The sequence below is a fragment of the Tursiops truncatus genome, chromosome 4 (genome assembly GCF_011762595.2).
Source record: "Tursiops truncatus isolate mTurTru1 chromosome 4, mTurTru1.mat.Y, whole genome shotgun sequence".
Taxonomy (NCBI): domain Eukaryota; kingdom Metazoa; phylum Chordata; class Mammalia; order Artiodactyla; family Delphinidae; genus Tursiops; species Tursiops truncatus.
Genome location: NC_047037.1, coordinates 66698555 through 66717089, shown reverse-complemented (window position 1 = coordinate 66717089; position 18535 = coordinate 66698555). Strand labels below are relative to the sequence as shown.

The window sequence follows — 18535 nt, the reverse complement described above, 5'->3', positions numbered from 1 at the left end:
GAGTCCTGGGAAGACCTCTGAATTCACCATGATCTCTTCTTTTTTGATGCAATGTAGTTAACCTTAAGGAACCATCCTGGAATGCGGCTGTGGTATCTATCATACACAGCCTGAGACTCATCTGCTATTTCATACTTCAAAAGACATTTACAATGGCACAGTCACTTTGGAAAATACTTTGGTAGTCCTTCAAAATGTTACACAAAGAGTTCCCATGTGACCCAGCAATTCCACTTCTAGGTATATACCCAAGAGAAATGAAAACACATGTCCACACAAAACTTGTACACAAATGTTCACAGTAGCATTATTCATAATAGATAAAAAGTAAAAACAATCCAAATGCCCATCAGTGATGAATGGATAAACAACAGAATTATTCATCACTTAGAAGACAATGAAGTACTGATACATGCTACACACGGAGGCGCCTTTAAAACATTAAGTGAAAACATTATTCTAAGCCAGTCACAAAAAGCTACATATGATTCCATTTCTAGGAAATGTCCAGAATAGACAAATCTATGGAGAAAGAAAGTAGATTAGTGGTTGTTTAGGATTGAGGGAAGGGGGAAAGAAGTCATGTGGAATGGCAGCTAATGGATACAAAGTTTCTATTTTGAGTGATGAATATGTTCTTAACACAGATGTAGTGATGACTGCTAACATGACTGGTTGCTACTGTTTTCAACACATGGAGTCTTTAGAAAAAATATAAAATAAATAATGTCCTTAGTAGTGAAAGGGTTGGAATCCCCTGGGTATACCAGGAAAAAGAATAATAGGTTGGGAGTGCAAGACAAGGGTTTGTGTCCTGGTTCTCTGGTTCTTCTGTTTACTGTTTTATGGCTATGGCTAAGTCGCCTAGTCTCTCCAAGTCTCTGTTTCCTTATCTGCAAAACAAGAATAATGATATGATTTATCGTTTTTCCGATGATCATAGAATGCAAGCATTTTTAAACTATAAAACACTATATGATGTTGTTCATCACTATAATGATTAGTTGATATAATGATAATATGAACTATGTTTGGCACATACTATAAGCCCAATAGTATGTGTGTTTATTGCCTAGAGAAATGAAGGAATGTTGACAGGTGAAGGAAGAAGTACTCATTTGTTTAACATACGTATAACCACGTCTACAGACACTGAAATATTGGCAATTGGCTGAACATACTTTGTAGCACTGATTGTCTTTAAAACAAAAAAAAAGGAAAAGAAAACTGCCTATAATCAAGTGAAATGTTTAAATGAGCAGATACAACAGGCAAGAATTAGGGTACATAACTACTTTTTGGGCTGAGTATCCAGTATCGGAAAACTTTGAAGTGGAGAAGCGAGAACTCATTGATTTCAACTTCCAAAAATTGGGGTGGCTAATTTTCATCTTCTTGACATTACATATCTAACTAATACACAAATAGTAGCCACACTTATAATGCAGGAAATTCAAGAGTAATATCACTTTTCCCTCACAGATCACCTAGCTTGATAGTTTACCAAGGGCATTTCCTGAATATTGAAGTTATCTCTGTTCTATGCAAGTTATTAACATATCATTTTAAATATAGAAACAAAGAACCAATGTTTAAACAAGAATATCTCACAATTGCCCCTTGCTTACCATCCCAAGCACTCCAAAGGTTCAGGTCTTCATTCCTTCTTACTTCCAAAAATTGTTACTCCATATTTCTAGTTATACATATAATTAGATCGTAATATATTCAGATGATAAAAAATTATTTTTAAATGGCGGAAATAAACTCAAACATAATTCCACTTTCTAAAGATAATCACTGTTAAGATTTGGGTGTATTCTACGGAAGGTTTTCTATATGTGCGCACGTATGTAATTACACACACATGCACACAGTGGTGTGTGGTAAACCAGGGTTGGGGCAGGGCGGGGGTTGGTTTGCAGCATCTGTTTATTAATTTCCATAGGGTAAATACTCTCACCAAGGCCAGTTTCAAACTAGCAATAATTTAATAGCTGGTTCACATAATTCCTGAAAATTGAACAAATGGCTCTCATAAACCACTGCAATCTAGCTTCAGCAAACAACTGTCACTGTTTTTAAAGGTTTCAGACTTTAAAAAATTGCTGTATGGTACCTGTTTTTAAACAGAAATATCTATCATAAACTCATTTCTTTATCAACAAATATAAATATATATTTTTTACGACTCAATAATATTCTCCTTTTTTTTTGGTATCCTCTATCAATGGATATTTACGTTGCTTTGTCCAATGTTACCTATTTGAACAACTGTATGACAAATAAAGTTGTGAATACAGCTTGACGCACTTCTCTGATTATTTCTTTAGGATATATGTGTGCAACGTTCATTACAAGGTCAATGGGAGGCACTTTGGTGTCTTTGAAACGAACAGTCAAAGTGCCCTTCACAAAGCCTATTCAAGGGACACTTACCCACATGGTATGAGAACACCACACTTGGTCATTAGATCACCACATCCTATCTAATGCTAGGTAGGACTGTTCTCCTTAATTGTTGCTAATATAATGGGTGAAAAATGACATCTCATTGTTGGCTTAATTTGCATCTATCTTCTTACTCATGAACTTGACTTCTTTTTAGTATGATCCATTTGTTTTTCTCTTCTTGAACTGCCTGAACTTCTAGTTAAAAATCTTTTCTCATTTTTTTCAAAGAGTATACTTTACATTGGAAGGATTTCTTTTGTGTGCAAGAGCTCCTTGTGTTGTACTGACTTAACCATTTGCCATATACCTGTATCTTCCCAAGTTTTCATTCATCCTTTAAATTATAATATTTTGATGCTCTACTAATTTTGTCAATCTTTATGTAGTCAAATATATCTAATTTTCTCTAATGGCCCCTACCCTTGATGATATATCTAGAAAGGCTTTCTCTACCTCCACATTATAAAAACACTTGCATATATTTTCTTCAAGTACTTTTAGGCTTTAATTTATTTTTTTACATTTAAATATTTAATTCAAGTGAGATTTGTTTGGGGGTAAGGAATAAGGTAAGAATTTAACTTTATTTTTATAGAAATTACGCAAATGTCCTAGCATTTAAATACATCTTTTTCCACTGACTCTGGATGCTACCTTGGGTAACCGCCAGCTGCAGAGCTGGCTTCCTTTCTCTCTGGATTCCTGTTTTCACTTCAATTTTGTCCTCCGAGAATTTGTTACCAACTCAGCAAGACATTTATTTTTAAATGTAGCATTTCTAGCTGCTTTACAGGAAAAGGGTTGTTTAGGGGACCTTGTCCACCATACTGAGAGAAACTGAAATCTTCTCCAAGCTATTTCTGACATGGTGGGTAGCATGAACATTCAATAACTAGATAGTGTCAGGGACCTGCTCAAGTCCTTTCAGTGACCTTTTGTGGCATGAAGGTAAATGAAATAACAACCATAATAGGCCCTGGACTCTGACTACCTCTTCCTCCTCATCTCAGGCCCCTTCCCCCAGAGTTTTCTTTTTTCTTTTTTTTTTTGTGTGTGTGCGAATTTTAAAAATATTTTTATCAAGGTATAATTGACATATAACATTATGTTAGTTTCAGGCATACAGCATAATGATTTGATATTTGTGTATACTGTGAAATGATTGCCACTGTAAGTCTAGTTAACATCTGTCACCATACATAGTTACAATTTTTTTTCTTATGATGAGGACTTTTAAGATTTATACATGGACATATATGCACTACCAAATGTAAAACAGATAGCTAGTGGGAAGCAGCCGCATAGCACAGGGAGATCAGCTCGGTGCTTTGTGACCACCTAGAGGGGTGGGATAGGGAGGATGGGAGGGAGACGCAAGAGGGAGGGGATATGGGGATATATGTATATGTATAGCTGATTCACTTTGTTATACAGCAGAAACTAACACACCATTGTAAAGCAATTATACTCCAATAAAGATGTTAAAAAAATAATAAAAGATAAAAATAAAGCAGAAACGAACACATCATTGTAAAGCAATTATACTCCAATAAAGATGTTAAAAAAAAAAGATTTACTCACTTAGCAATTTCAATGGATGAATGAATAAAAAAGATATAATATTACTATTGCATTATTCACCCATGAAAAAAGAATGAAGTCTTGCCATTTGTGACAACATGGATGGACCTTGAGGGCATTATGCTAAGTGAAATAAGTCAGACAAAGAAAAACATCACACGATCTCACTTATATGTGGAAAAATAAAATAAACAAAAACCTGAGTCTATAGATACAGAGAACAGATTGGTGGTTGCCAGAGGTGGGAGATGGAGGGGTGGGTGAAATGGGGAAGGGAGTCAAAAGGTACAAACTTCCAGTTACAAAATAAGTAAGTCATGGGGATATAATGTATAGCATGGGGACTATAATTAACAACACTGAATTGTATATTTGAAAGCTTCCCCCAGTCCTTGAAGCTCCAGCGATACTGGTGTCATGATCCTTATGGCTCAGGACCTTCACACATGCCATCCACTGCCTTCTCTCTGCTTTGCATGGTGGTCCTTCTTTCCTTCACTTCTCAATAGAATATGTCATCTTCTCAAATAGATTTTCTCAACCACCCAACAATGGGAGTATTGTCCTATTATTTTCCATCAGTATAATGCCCTATAGATAATCTTCACTTTTTAAAAATGTGTCTATTTATTTATTTTCTTCTGTCCTACAGCCTCCCCAAGACTAAGCTCCATGATGGCAGATACTACTTCTGTCTTGTTTACCAATAAATACAGGCAAGCACAGTGTATATCACATACTGATAGACTATGAATGAATGCAAAGTGTCTTAATCTTCTTTACATCCCCTGTGGTACAGATGCCCAGGAAACATCTGCTGAGCTGGGTTCCACATCTAGTCATGAAGGACCACCTACCCTAGATATGGACGTCATGTAGATGTTTGACCTGTTTCTATTACGTCACAAAGGTACATTTTCAAAACAGGAGGGAAATACTTATCCTTCTGTGATAAAAGTATTGCATGCTTTAAAATGGATAACTAGCCTATGAAAACACAGATTTCCCTGGGATTAAAGAGGACTTGTGCATTAAACCTGAACACTTTTTCAGGTTTGTGATTCTGGAGAGTTTGCACTGGGTATAGATCGGGGATAATGCCCCCTGTCCAAACTTTTGCGCACTTGCTGAATCCAGATAACAGTTATTCTAGCAGTTTTATTGCCACAGTGTTTGGCTGTTGGCATAACTGACGCCATTCTGGCCCTTACAGGTTCTCCTGTCCTTCGCTGACCCTACCCAGGACTGTACTGTACAGTGAGTCACTTCTCTGTAGTCAAAGGCTTTGTAGTTAATAGACATTGCTTCATAATTATTAGGACCAGGTGGCCTCTATGCTCTGTTAGTCCCCACACAATGATGAAAACCTTTGCTGACGTATTCATGGAACCCACAAGACTAGTTACCCATTCATGAATTTTGACTTAGGAATGCATGTCCTGTTTCCAATGACCTAACTCCATACCCTAGGTTAACTATAACCCCTCGGTGGTGCAGAGAGCAGCTGTGAATGCTTCTGAATACTTGTCCACCCAAACCTGATCCCACCTTGTAAGTTACTTATAAGAAACGGATCCATTGATTATATGGAGCTGCCTACCCCATCTTTCAGCCTCAAGATGCCTTCTCAGTTCAGTGGGTATGTTTGTTCCCTCTGTCCTCCCACACACACACACACACACACACACACGCACACACGATAGTTTCTGAAAAAGATGAAACATTCCAGCCCCACCAGAAATAAAATGGAACGTGCAGTAAATCCACCATCAAATTTCAAAATTCACACCCAGTCACCGCCAAAGGCTAGCAAAAAAACCCCAAAACCTGGCATTTTTTGACTGAAAATTATTTTCTAAAGCTATACACTGTTGGGAACCAAAAAAATTCTGAGCCACAGGTAAACATCATTTACAAAGTCCCTAGACACCTAGCAAGAGGGACGGAACCTCTGTAGTTGGAGAAGAAGGAGAAGACAGGGAGTTACAGTCAATATCTCTGAGTTAGCCACAGGGGAAGCCAAATGAATAACGCCAAAGCAACCTTGCCACATACTGAAGTCAACAGCTTCCCATTCCACTCAAACCCGCTGCATCTGCACTGAACCACTGTTCCTTCATCCATCTGCAATCTTGTTAAGAACTGCTTTCCCTTAAGAAATTTTTTATAACCTTGGAAAAATGTATGTTATCTAATGTACACAATTGTAGTACACTGTATATGTTTCAGGAAGCTTGGAACAAGTCAATTTGAAATAGTATTCGCAACATGAAAAATTACATCCTATGTTCTCTGTTTTTTTAATTGGTTGAATGTTTCCTTTCAAATGTGTGTGCTCTGTATCATCAATTATTGATAGCTTTGGTTGGCATATTTAGAAAGAGAAGAGTTTTAATCATAAAGAATTCAGTGGCAGTGTGGTATTGAGCGAATAGCATGCATTTTAAAGTCAATCAGGTAGACAAGTTTTACTACTTATAATAGCTATAGTAAGCTGTTAATTTAGCTTTTTAATTCACCTTTCTGAATGTGGAGTTCCTCACTGGTAAAGACAGATGAAAACATCTATTTCTATCTTATGAGGCTCTTCAGAAATTTATGCAATATTTTATATTAATACACACACACAGACACACACACGCACACAAACACTACTCCCTGATTCAATTAATGTTATTTCATTCACCTCCTTCTTTTTTTATTATACACACACACACATGCACATTCCACTATATAGTTATTACCAATTCAAAGAGAATTAGAATAAAAGATATTTAAAGTCATGCTTAGCTTAACATGATCTTCCTTTAGTCATTAAAAAAATTCAGTATTGTATAATGCTTCATGGCTATTTTGCAGTCATCAACTATCACTGCATTGTAGATAAGAGGAAGAACATTTTTTAATAACAGGATATTTAGAGTAATAAAGGTGAGATAACTAAGAGCTTGCTTTAATAAAGCAACCCAGGAACAAAGACCCTGTCTTCACTTTCTTCCTGAAATCCTGCTTAGCATCTCATGAAGAATATTGTATGTAGTGGGAGGGACTCCTCCAACACTTCCATTTATTAATTGCTATATTCACACTTTCCATTATTTCAATTATCCTCCAAACAAAGCTACACCCTCCTCTTAGACCTAAATACAAGCTGGGTTTCTACTGAGCCTCCAGCAATACATTGCTAAAAGGAAAGACAGTTTACAGCTCAGTGTCAGTTGCAACCAGCAGATTGCTTCTGCCCTACATCTTACATATGCAGAGTGCATAAGGGCGCACTCTTGCCTGCCATCTCCTCTCCCTTCAGTATCATGAAGGCCATGCACAGCTCTATGCCTCCACCATCTCTGCTGTATACTTCCTTCATAATACAAGTATCCTGAAGATGCTGATGGCTCTCTTGGCTAGAGGTACACTAGATACAAGGAAACTTCTATAATACTTAAGGCTTCTATTTCAGCTCATCATTTTAACATACTAGGAAGAAAGGAAAGAGTTGGAAGGTAAACAAAACAAAACCGAACTGTTCTAAAAGGATACCATCCAATGCAAAGTTCAGTTAAAAAAAGAGAGTATTTAACGGTGGTACTTAAAAAAGTTTTTTTTTTAATGATCTGAAAAAGTATATTCCTGGGTTTGCATCAAATGCAGCAAAGTCCCTCTGTGGAAAGACTCTGTATCTCCTCTATCTTTCTCTTTGTATCTCCCTCTCTCTCACCCTGTCTCTATCTCTATCACTATCTCTTCTCTTTCTTCCTCTCTCCTTTTTCTTTCTTCTTCTCTCCTCACCCCCACTCCTTCTCTTTATTTTCCTTTACCTTGAGTGGACAATTTAAAAGTGCTGAAGAGACATTTAGAAGCAAGCCATGGATGTGAAAAAGTCTTGCATAAGAGAAATCCTGTTCTCCTCAGGGGACCAAATAGATCAAAGAGTCCAAAGCAAATTAGAAAACTATCAAGATAAAAGTAATGCTTTCTATCTGAAAAGCAAAAATTAGTTCATTAAGAGACCTTTGGGGCAGTCTGAAGTCCCAGAGGATCTAGGGAAGGACAGAATTAACTCAGGTGCATCAATTTAAGCTATTAGGTGTAATATGTTTAAACAGCAAACAAGTCCATGGTGAAGGATTAAAGGTTTCTTCCCAAAGTAAAAAAGAGCAAACAAAGCTATGCTAAATAATGGCTGATAATGGTTGAGATCTGCTTGGGAAAAACAATTTGTATATCTGTGTTTGCTTTAACAATAATAGAGTCCTATATTTCAACTATAGTTGTATGCAAGCAATTAAGAATCAAATAAAATCCACGGTATTATATTAATAAAGAGTTACATTTATATAGAAAAGCTACGAGTAACTGATGGATGGCCTCTCCGTTTCCTTCCCCTTGAATATCTACACAGGTTCCACGGAGGAAGCATAGTTGGCAAATACTCTTCGGTTGGTCCTTCTCGCTGGCATGGAAAGCCCAGACTTTAAAAGGACCACAATGTTCTGTTATATAAGTTATGGGAAAAATGCAAACATCAGTACCTTGGTTTATATACCAAAATGGACACTTCTGCATACCTCAAGGAGTACTTCAAAAAATGTGAAAGTATCTCGGAAGTAAAACAAAACAATGAGATGATGGGCAAAGAGCCTTAAACTATTATTCCAGACACTACTGACAAACACCGTAGGAAAGTGGTATTTATTTCCCAATAATGTACAGCTTTACCAAGAGTTTTGATTCTGGTGGCAGAAGGAGAAATGAAATTCATGAAAACAACAGAACTCAGTCAAGTCTAGATTACCAAGTGTGTGATTACTGTGTCTCTTTTCTCTTATTTTCTCAGCCACCTTGTATTTTCATTATTCCTACTGCCTCTAAAACTGAGAAAGACAAAGGAAGGCAATTCTGTATATTGCTTTTATAGGTTTGGATGGCAGGTACTTGAAGTTATTGACTGAGGTTCTCATATTATTTATAAAATGTATCCATTTTCTCTCTGTCCCTCAAAAATAAATGAGTGATTGCAGCACCTAGTGGATTTTAGAATAAAGTCATTATTGTGTTGTTATCTCAAGGGTAGATATATATTTTATTTTTTAAAGAAGTTCATCAACTAAATAGAAAAGGAATTTTTAAAGTGGTGAAATAAAAGGAGTGAGAACTAGCCCAGGAGTGAGTCACTGATAATCAGATGGTCATCTGGTTCTATAAAGCTCATCTCAATATGGCAGAAACAAATATTGGGGAGGGGGGAACGCAGAAACAAAGGCGATTCAAAGTGCAGAAGACTGTCTTATAAGCCAGATATTGTCACTTATAACCATATACACCCATGTATTCCCTGCAAAGATAGCGGCTTCTCTTAACTCACACATGTTATGGAAGAATCAGGTCATTTTTCTAAACATAGAATTATCGCTGTGATACAAGAAGCCTTTCTAGAGAATTTATAACTGCAAAGCTAGCATCAGGCCAATAAATTGTGGTACTCAAATCTCTTTTCAATACCCACCCTTGGGAAGTACAAGTAACTCAAAAATAAACATCAGTGTCTTTCAATGCAGCTCAAAAAAAAAAAAAAGTGAAGATACCTGCTCCGAAGAAGAAACATAGAAACATTTATAGGACATCAGGGTGAATGTTATAACTCCAATGACCTTTAGGTCTAAGAATAAAATGAAACTATATTCTTCACACATTCTTCAAATGTTTGGACTAAATTGCATAGAAAGGAAGTGTGTTCAGGATGACCAGCCATGAGCAATAGAGACAGGACTGAATGTCACAAGTAGATCCAAGTATGGAGTTTTTCAAAGAGCATATTCAAATAACATGAGGCCACTGGTGCTGGCAACAAATTGAATCTTTACCAAAAGCTGAAAGAACCATTTCACAGCATTAAAATATTATAGATCCTTGTAGAAGAAAGACCAAAAAAAAAGAGCTAGCCAACTATGTCTAAAATACATTAAACACAAATATTCCCTTCACCTGCAAGGATTCCTGTCCTCCACAATCTGTTCCTAACTTACCTTTCCAGCTTGGCTTCTAAACACCTTCACACTAACCCTGAATTCAGCTGAACTGAACTATTCTGTTCCCAAATAAGAGATATATTTTCTCCTAGAAAAGAGCAGTCGTTGTTTGATTAAGAAGTTGTCCTCAGTACCACCCTACAGGACTAATAACTTTCTCTGCCGTCTTATGCAATTTTGTTTGGTATTTATTTTCTCTTCTTCCTTTCAAATTTTACTGTAAGATACTTACAATAAGAATCTTCCTTTATTCACCCTGGTTTCTACAGTATGAAATGGTCAAACACATGACCTTTAGAATAAACTGAAATCATTGTAAGATAAACACTTGTCATTAGAAATAATTAAATAATAGGAAGAGTGTACCCTGAGTATGTCCATGGTGTACAAGACAACCCATAATGCTCTTTAATAAAAAAGCAAGAAGGAAGAATTGGTTGAGGTTTTGCTGTTGTTGCTTTAGCTGGTTGGATGGTTATTTTGCTGTTGTTAGTTGGTTGGTTGTTTTGGTTTATATGCAGGGACACAGTGAAACAGAATGATTAAATGACTTTAATGTCATTAACCAGCTCACGAAGTGAAACAGTCAGAACTTGAACCAGTGTCTCTTGATTCCTGGTAAGCCACAATGTTTTTATTTATTTTACATAGCGTAATTCACTCTCAATAAGCCACGCGATTATTTCCACCCTCTGCAAATTTCTTAAAAATAATGATAAAGAAATAAGGGGATCTTACCTCCGTTAGTAGAAGAAAGCCCTAAGGGTAGGTAATGCTGTATAAAAGAAAGAGCTCTGCTTTTGGAGGGAAGGCAGCCTTCGAAACCTTATCATGAGTACTGTTAACTGAGACCACTCCCTGGCTTTACATTTCCTAAACTATAAGACGGGGATAAGAATACCTACACCCCATCCGCATCACAGTGTTTTCTGTGAAGTTAATGATAATGTGAGTGAAATCTAGCCCTGCACCTGGCACACAGTCAACTGTTTGTTGACTTTGAAATAAAAAGCTGTATTCAAAGATCTCTGTGTGTGTGTGTGTGTGTGTGTGTGTGCGCGCGCATGCCTTTGGGAAAGAAAATTCATTGCTATCATTTTTTATGTGGACTGTGTAGCAAATAATTTTGGTATGGCAGTAGTTTTTAAATTCACCATATTATACATGGTGCCATTCTAACTACCTCCCCAACTTGGAATCACAAGTTCCAAATGTTTATTTCTACTCTAAAGGCAGCTTAAACAATTCAACTTTTTAACATGTTGCCAATGAAACACACCAAAAGAGAAATGTGTGACAAGTCAAAGTTTGCTTTTGGGATTCTTGCAGAGGAGCACTTCTTTGAGTTTAGTATTAGAAATGTTTAATTCTATAATAAGCAAAAACAGGAATATTGACTTTTGAGCTTACACTACAGTGATTTGCTTCCTGGGGGAAAATCACTGCAATGGTGGTGCGGGGGGTGCACCTTAAGTGAGGGGGCAGGGCGAGTAAAGATACTTCTTATCTAGAAAACACAGAAATATATTACTGAGTGGTTCTTTAACAGTTAGCAAAACCCGTGACCCCTTGGATCTTAATATTTTTTTCTGAATTATTTATCTGCCAGTAGAGTACAAAGGGAATGCATTTAGTAAAAGTAACATGCGTCTTGGGAACTGAGGAACTAGTTGAAGTCACAGATGTGTTAAGTATTAGCTGTTTAACTTTGGGCAGCTCACTTAGCCACTTTGATCCTAATTTTCTTATCCAAATAAGAAATACCCTGACTGCTCTGTTTTGGGTGTGAGAACTAAATGACACAGAACATGTAAAATTCAAAGAGAATTTTATTTCAGCAAAGGAAGCTTTATTATCACCACTATACCACATTAATTATATTATCACTATTATAATTATCCAAGCTTTAATTCCTTAAAAGAAAGTACATGTTGTTTTTTGATTATTTGCTTTTATCATCACTGGAGATGAAATGTTGCTGCCAGGTTCCTGAGTGAAGATGGACACCACTGTACTGCTATAGAAAGACTATGTTCTCTAGTCAGAATTGTGTGCCTTGAAGCCCAGTTCACTGCACTGGAATGCACCCCATAGAAATAAAGCTCTTATGTTGTTATGATTCTTTTTTAAAATTGTGGGCTTTCCTTAAGAGAAGGGTCCACATGGAGGGGTCCAGAGCAACAAGACAAAACTCTTACTAATATCATATGTGTGTACAGAGCTTTAGGGTTTTAAAGCTATTTCTCCTTTGTTCCTCACATCAATCTTGTGGTTCCATTAACATGGGTACCTAAAGCACAAAAAGAGCCTCATGAAAGACCAACCAGTCTACTGTCATCTACCTCGTTGTAAGAGGCATATGCACGAGAGGTTGGTTGATCCCCCAGTATGTGCATTGATCCCTTTTTCCTCTCATAGCCCAGAGCCAGTTGCCCCTTTTATTTTTGTCAACAACACTTCCTTTTTGTTCCTCTCCCTCCAACTAGGAAGTACATCACTGACACAGACACAATATACCTTTTCATAAGGAAGGCAAATAAACATGGGCCAGATGGGCTGAGGGCATTACAACATGTTTCCTGCTCCCATGGTGACTCAATGGGGCTGGTATGAGAACTTATCTTATTCAAGAAATCAGCTTCCCTAGCAGAATTATGAGTCAGTTCCTGGGTAGAAAGCTCATTTTCCAACAACATTGAGGGGGTGGGGGGGGCCCATTGGATGGATTACAGTAAAAGTCATTCAGAAAACAACCCGGCCAGGACCAGTAGGGAGGCACCAGCACTAACCAACCACTAACTTCTGAAACTTCATTGATCTCTAACAAGAGTAACAAGGTCATCTCTCCCTTTTCCTTCAAGGTGGGAACATAAAACCACATTGATGAATTGCCGGCATGAATCCAAACAAGTTCCATTATAAAATTAACCAATCTGGGCAAAAAAGGATGTGAAACACTTTTTCATCCATTTTACATATATGTATTTGTAGATATATGCATATATATGTATAAATATAAAAGTTGAGTTCCTACTCTGTCTATATGTCAATCTTTACTCCAAGTGTTTGGGTAACAAACAAAATGGACAAGTCCCTGTCCTTAGGGAGCTTAAAAACAGAGAAATAGGGAGGGATGGAGGAAAAGGAGGGAAAGAGAAGGAAAGAAAGGAGAGGAGGATGGGGGTTGGGGAGGAAAAAGAAAAGGAAGAAGGTGGAAGGGAAGGAGAAGAAAAGGAGGAGGAGAAAAAAGAAAGAGTTAATATAGTGTCAAGAAATAATGAGTGTTATGAAGAAAACTAAAGCAGGATAGAGGAATAGAGAGTGATTGGCAGGGATATTTTAGTTAAGATGGTTAAGGAAGGCCTCTGTAAGAAGATATCAGTCAAGGATAGAACTAAATCAAATAAGAACAAACAACAATCAGGCGTTATATTCAGCATATTTAAAAACCAGGACATCAGGACACCGGCCAGTCAAATGGGACACTCACTCAAGCAGGACAGAGGCTGGTCTAAACAGCCAGTAGAGTTGTACACTAGTGCATCCCAGCTGAATATCAGCTCTGCTTATAATATATCTTTTCCTCTGTGAAGCCTCCAAGGGCCAACAAGGTTAGAAGTTATCGCTCCTTCTCTTGGCTTTGAGCTGTACTCTGTCCTAATTATACCCCTCCTTTAGTGCTATTATTGGTTTCCAATAAAATGCCTTAAGTGGTGTAGCAAAACTGAAACACACCCAGAAAAGATCTTCAGGATGGTAGGAGGACTCAAATCCATGCCATGTGAAGAACAGTTGAAGGCATGTATTGGACAACATGGTCATGGTTTTATGACCACTGTTTTAACATCTCTGACAGCCTGTCACATAGAAGAGGAAATAAAGCAATGATATTCAAAGTATGGTCCATGGTCTTCAGGGAAATAATACATGGCAAGCTTTTTTTTAAATGAAGATACCTTAGTTCCCTGAATTAAAATTAGAGAATCATGGGATTAGGTATTTTCTATTTAAATCCAGCAGTTGAACCAAAGAAATATATGGATATGATGAGACAAATTTCAGTTATATGTACTAAAAAATTTCTAAGAATTTGATCAGTCCAAAGACATAATGGGCTAAAATTTGATGATCACTAGTTAGAGGTACCATAGAATGGTTCTGAGCAGTACCTCTGAAGATGAGACGAGACTTGCAAGGACAGACTTTGAAGTCCCCTGTAACTCTGAGGTCATATGATCCAAGTCCATGATAACTGAGTTTGGTTATTTAAACTCAGTAAAGATTTTGGCTGACTCTTCTTATGCTTATGAAGCAACATCCAAAGAAAGAATGAGCCTAATGACCGGTTCTTTCTTTCCTATATGGAAGCAGTAGACAAAAACCCATCTTTATCTACTTGTTTCTATAAGGTATCAGTGGACTGGTACCACTGAGGCTTTCTCCACCACTGGCTCAAGTTTGGAAAACAGAGTCATACTACCATCACTGTCATTTCTTTTCCCATAGGACCTGAGGTAAGGGGAAGAAATAGGATTCTAGTTGGCTTGGATGTGAAGGTGATGGAAAATTCCTATAATTAGAAAGTGCACTCCCCCCAGTGCACTTTGTTCCATGAAGACGAAAGATATCAGTGGTTCCTCCCGGCACCAAAATTCTATAATTCTGTCAAATATAAGATTCCATGTTACCAAAGAAGTCAGTGGAAATAAACAACGTTATGTTCTCTTAACTCATTTTCAGAAAGACTTGAGACATTACCCTATGTGTGAGTTGCAGTTTAATAGATTGTCAAAAGACATTCACTTACCTGAGGCATCACTTTGCAGGATCCCATAGAAGTAGAGACTCATTACACACCACAGAAGTCCCATCCTGTCAATATAAATACAAAGGTAAGGAGAGTACTTATTACTCTCAAGTGCTTAAATAATATTCGTACATATGCATGCTGACTATTGACTAGGAACTGTTCTAAGAATTTTACAATATTAACTCACTTAATTGTCAGAACCAACCAGTAAGATAGGCTTTTTTCGTCCCCATATTGCAGATAAGAAAACTGAGACACGTGTAAATAACATACCCAAGAACCTGTGGCTAGAAAGTGGTAGAGTAATGATCAAATTCCAGTAGCCTGGCTCTAGAACGGCCTCTTAATCACTGAACTCTAACTGCCTACTAAAAAAATATTTTTTTGGATTTTTTTCATCAGAGTTGAATTTCTGGTAGATGAGTTTGTTCTTATTACCCTTCGTCATATTCTCTTGTTTATTCCCAATTGGAAATATTTTATAATCCAGACAGTTTTCCTTCTTAGTGATGAATAGAAAGTCTACAAATACTGGATTCAGACTTGGTTTGCAGTCCACCATACTCTGAATTTATAGTAAGGGGAAATGTATAATCCTCATGCCCTGCTGTGCCTGCTCTTATCTTCTCATTCGAAGAGACGAATGATGAGGCTGAATTCCAATTTCTGTGATCTTTAGCCTTTCTGTTGATAACCAGCTGAAACAGCCAACTAGAAAGAACGATGCCCTTATATTTGGTTGTGTGATCTTTAATGCAGAAGGGCTGGAGATTTAACAACTCTGTGAAATATTTCTTTCCCTACTACTCGAGACATATCTGGCCCCCGATAAAACTGCTGTGGGGTTATAAATACTGAAACCTGAATATAACTGATAAATTCCATACTTAAGACTTCCACTCTCTGTTTTGAACACAACAGCCATACTGGGTGCTTACATTGGTCTTGGTAACTTGTCCAGACCATATTTCTAGTAGGTGACAGAGATGAGATTTATATCCACACCTGGAAAACTACAAGTCTGTTATCCTAAACATTAGCCTATGTCACAAGTTTCAAACCACAGGAACCCAGTAGTCTAAAAAGGTCAAAGGGATATTTAATAAGTAGGGTAATATTAACAGCATTTGAAATGGGACATTTTGAAGAGCACTACACTGAAACAAAAGGTACCTTTTGGACAGTACCAAAAGGTACAGTCCAAAACGGTACTGTCCAAGCAATCCAGAGTGTGTGGTCACTTTAAAGGACAATGCAAGTTTCCAACATCGGTCACCTCTCTTGACCACACATCACCAAAAATCTCTACTGTTCTTCTTCTTTAGCATGATTGCACACAAATCACAGGAGAGTATATTATATCTTAAACAACTATTTTATCTCGGAAATTAAATGTCTCTTTCTTAACGCTACCATTCCCTTCCAGTTCTTATACCATTAACTTAGGGAGTCCTCTCCATTAGTCATTCATTAATTCAATAAAACATGTATTGAACACTTTCTGTTCACAAGTCACTATGATATAATCACAGGTCACTGGCAAGCAAGATGCAGGGCTGTTACCCCCAGTAGAGGAGATAAACCACATGCAAACCACTGCAGCAACAGCAACTTTGAATAATACACATGCAGAAGCACTCTAGGATATTCAAAGATTTATCGGAAGTTCTAGTGCTAAGCAGACTCTAGCAGGGACTTAAAATGTGTACAAGAAATAACTGCAACACAAAGTAATGTGGTAAAAATAGTCAGAGAGGGGCCAATAAGCGCTATTGAAGATTAGCCAAAGAAAGAGATTACTCCAGCTAAGGCAGTCAAAGAAGACTAAACCCAAGAGGTAGCTTTGAACTGAGCAAGAACTGGTTGGGAAATTTAGAACTGAGGCAGAAGAAAACTGTGGGGAAAAGAAACTCAGTGGAGAATAATGCTCAAAGAGGAAAGCATGGAACATAAATAGGAAATAGGCTATAAATAATTCAGCTTGACTGAAGCACAGGGTATTAGAAAAAGAACTATAGAAGATTTTGTTGGAAAGCAGGGGGTTTTAGGATCAGAATATTGCAAGGTCTTGAACAGTAGGCTAAGAACTTACGATTTCATTTAAACAGAAAATAGGGAATCACTGAAAGTTTCTGATTAGAGGAATGATACGATCATCAAATTATGCCATACGGAGAGCATTCTTCCAGGCACATACTGGATGGATCGCCACTAAATTCTGTCTTATAATCACTGTGGCTCCTGAGTCATCACGATAATTGTTATCCTCATAGTTCTGTGTCATCTAAGAACTTGATCGACATTCCACCTATGTCCTCATCCAAGTCATTAATAAAAGTAATTAATCATTCTGTATAATCCCTGTCAACAGAGAGCAACCGGACATTTAACTGCCGATTCAGGGCAGGGTAATCTCAGTTCCAGTACTCAGCTATGCTAAGGCACTCCAGCCTTCCAAATTGCTTTTGGCTATTAAAAAAAAAAACACTCACACCTCTAGATTTTCCCAATTTGCCTGTTTATAAGCTTCAGAGTTCCTACGGCAACACTTAGAAGACGTTCTAATTAATGTGATTGAGAGTCTTAATAGATAATTCCATGAGTAACTGGATTATACTTGAGGAAGCAAGGAGTCAGGTCACCAAGATAAAGCTGATCTAACTTGTGTGCAAACACAAATCCAGGGTCAGTCCTGCCATGTGATGAATTAGAATAAAGCAGACTGAAAAGAAAATGTGATTGTGCAGGCTGGTTTTGACAGACTGAAGGTATCAATGTTAGTGTCTGGTCTGAAACCTCTCTGGGAAGACTGATTCATTTAACCTTTTTTTTTTCTTTTTTGGCTGCACGGCAAAGCACACAGAACTTCCCCGACCAGGGATAGAACCCATCGTATTCCCTGCAGTGGAAGCACGGAATCTTAACCACTGGACCACCAGGGAAGTCCGGTAATACACTTTTGATTCTTATTTCTTGTGGGGAGGGGGCGCTGGGTATTTTCAGACATGAAGAAACTGTCAGAAAAGCAAGGGAATCTGTCTAATAATGCATGGTTTCTCATGTTCTGAAGTACTACCTAGTTTTAGATTATTGTGATGGGGTTTAACAGCCCCTGCCCTTGCTTCAGATGATTAGAACCTACATATAATAAATTCCCAAGTCAGCCTTCCCTGCATTATCCATTTTATTTACGATATGATCATTTTTGCACTTCCCCTTAGATATTAGTACTTCTCTCATATTTAATGCCATTGTTTCCTAGTATAATGTCTGTACCATCTAGCAAGAAGTTTCAAATACATAATTAGTTCTATGCAATCAACATAATGTTGGGACTTCCCAGGCGGTCCAGTGGTTAAGACTTTGCCTTCCAACGCAGGGGGTGCGGGTTCGATCCCTGGTCAGGGATCTAAGATCCCACATGCCTTGCAGCCAAAAAACATAAAAGAGAAGCAATCATTTAATAAATTCAATAAAGACTTTAAAAATGGTCCACATGAAAAAAACCTTTAAAAAAAAACCCATGATGTTAATGATGATTGTTATCATATACTTTAACATCTATCCTAGCAAATCAATATTTCTAGTGTCTGCATTCTCTAGGGTTATTAAGCTTCAAGATTTCCTTACCCCTGGGTCAGCCCTGACCACTAGATTTTCT

General features: G+C 37.5%; 1 protein-coding gene across 3 annotated transcripts in view; it reads right to left on the bottom strand.

Moving 5' to 3' along the window:
* IL1RAP (interleukin 1 receptor accessory protein) overlaps positions 1-18535 on the bottom strand; it is a 124767-nt gene that overhangs the window by 65596 nt on the left and 40636 nt on the right. For all 3 annotated transcript variants that reach the window (XM_019946220.3, XM_004321203.4, XM_019946219.3), the window contains exon 2: positions 14872-14936. In XM_019946220.3, the coding sequence (XP_019801779.1) occupies positions 14872-14935 (64 nt within the window). In that variant the 5' untranslated portion in view covers position 14936. The remainder of the gene's footprint in view (positions 1-14871; positions 14937-18535) is intronic.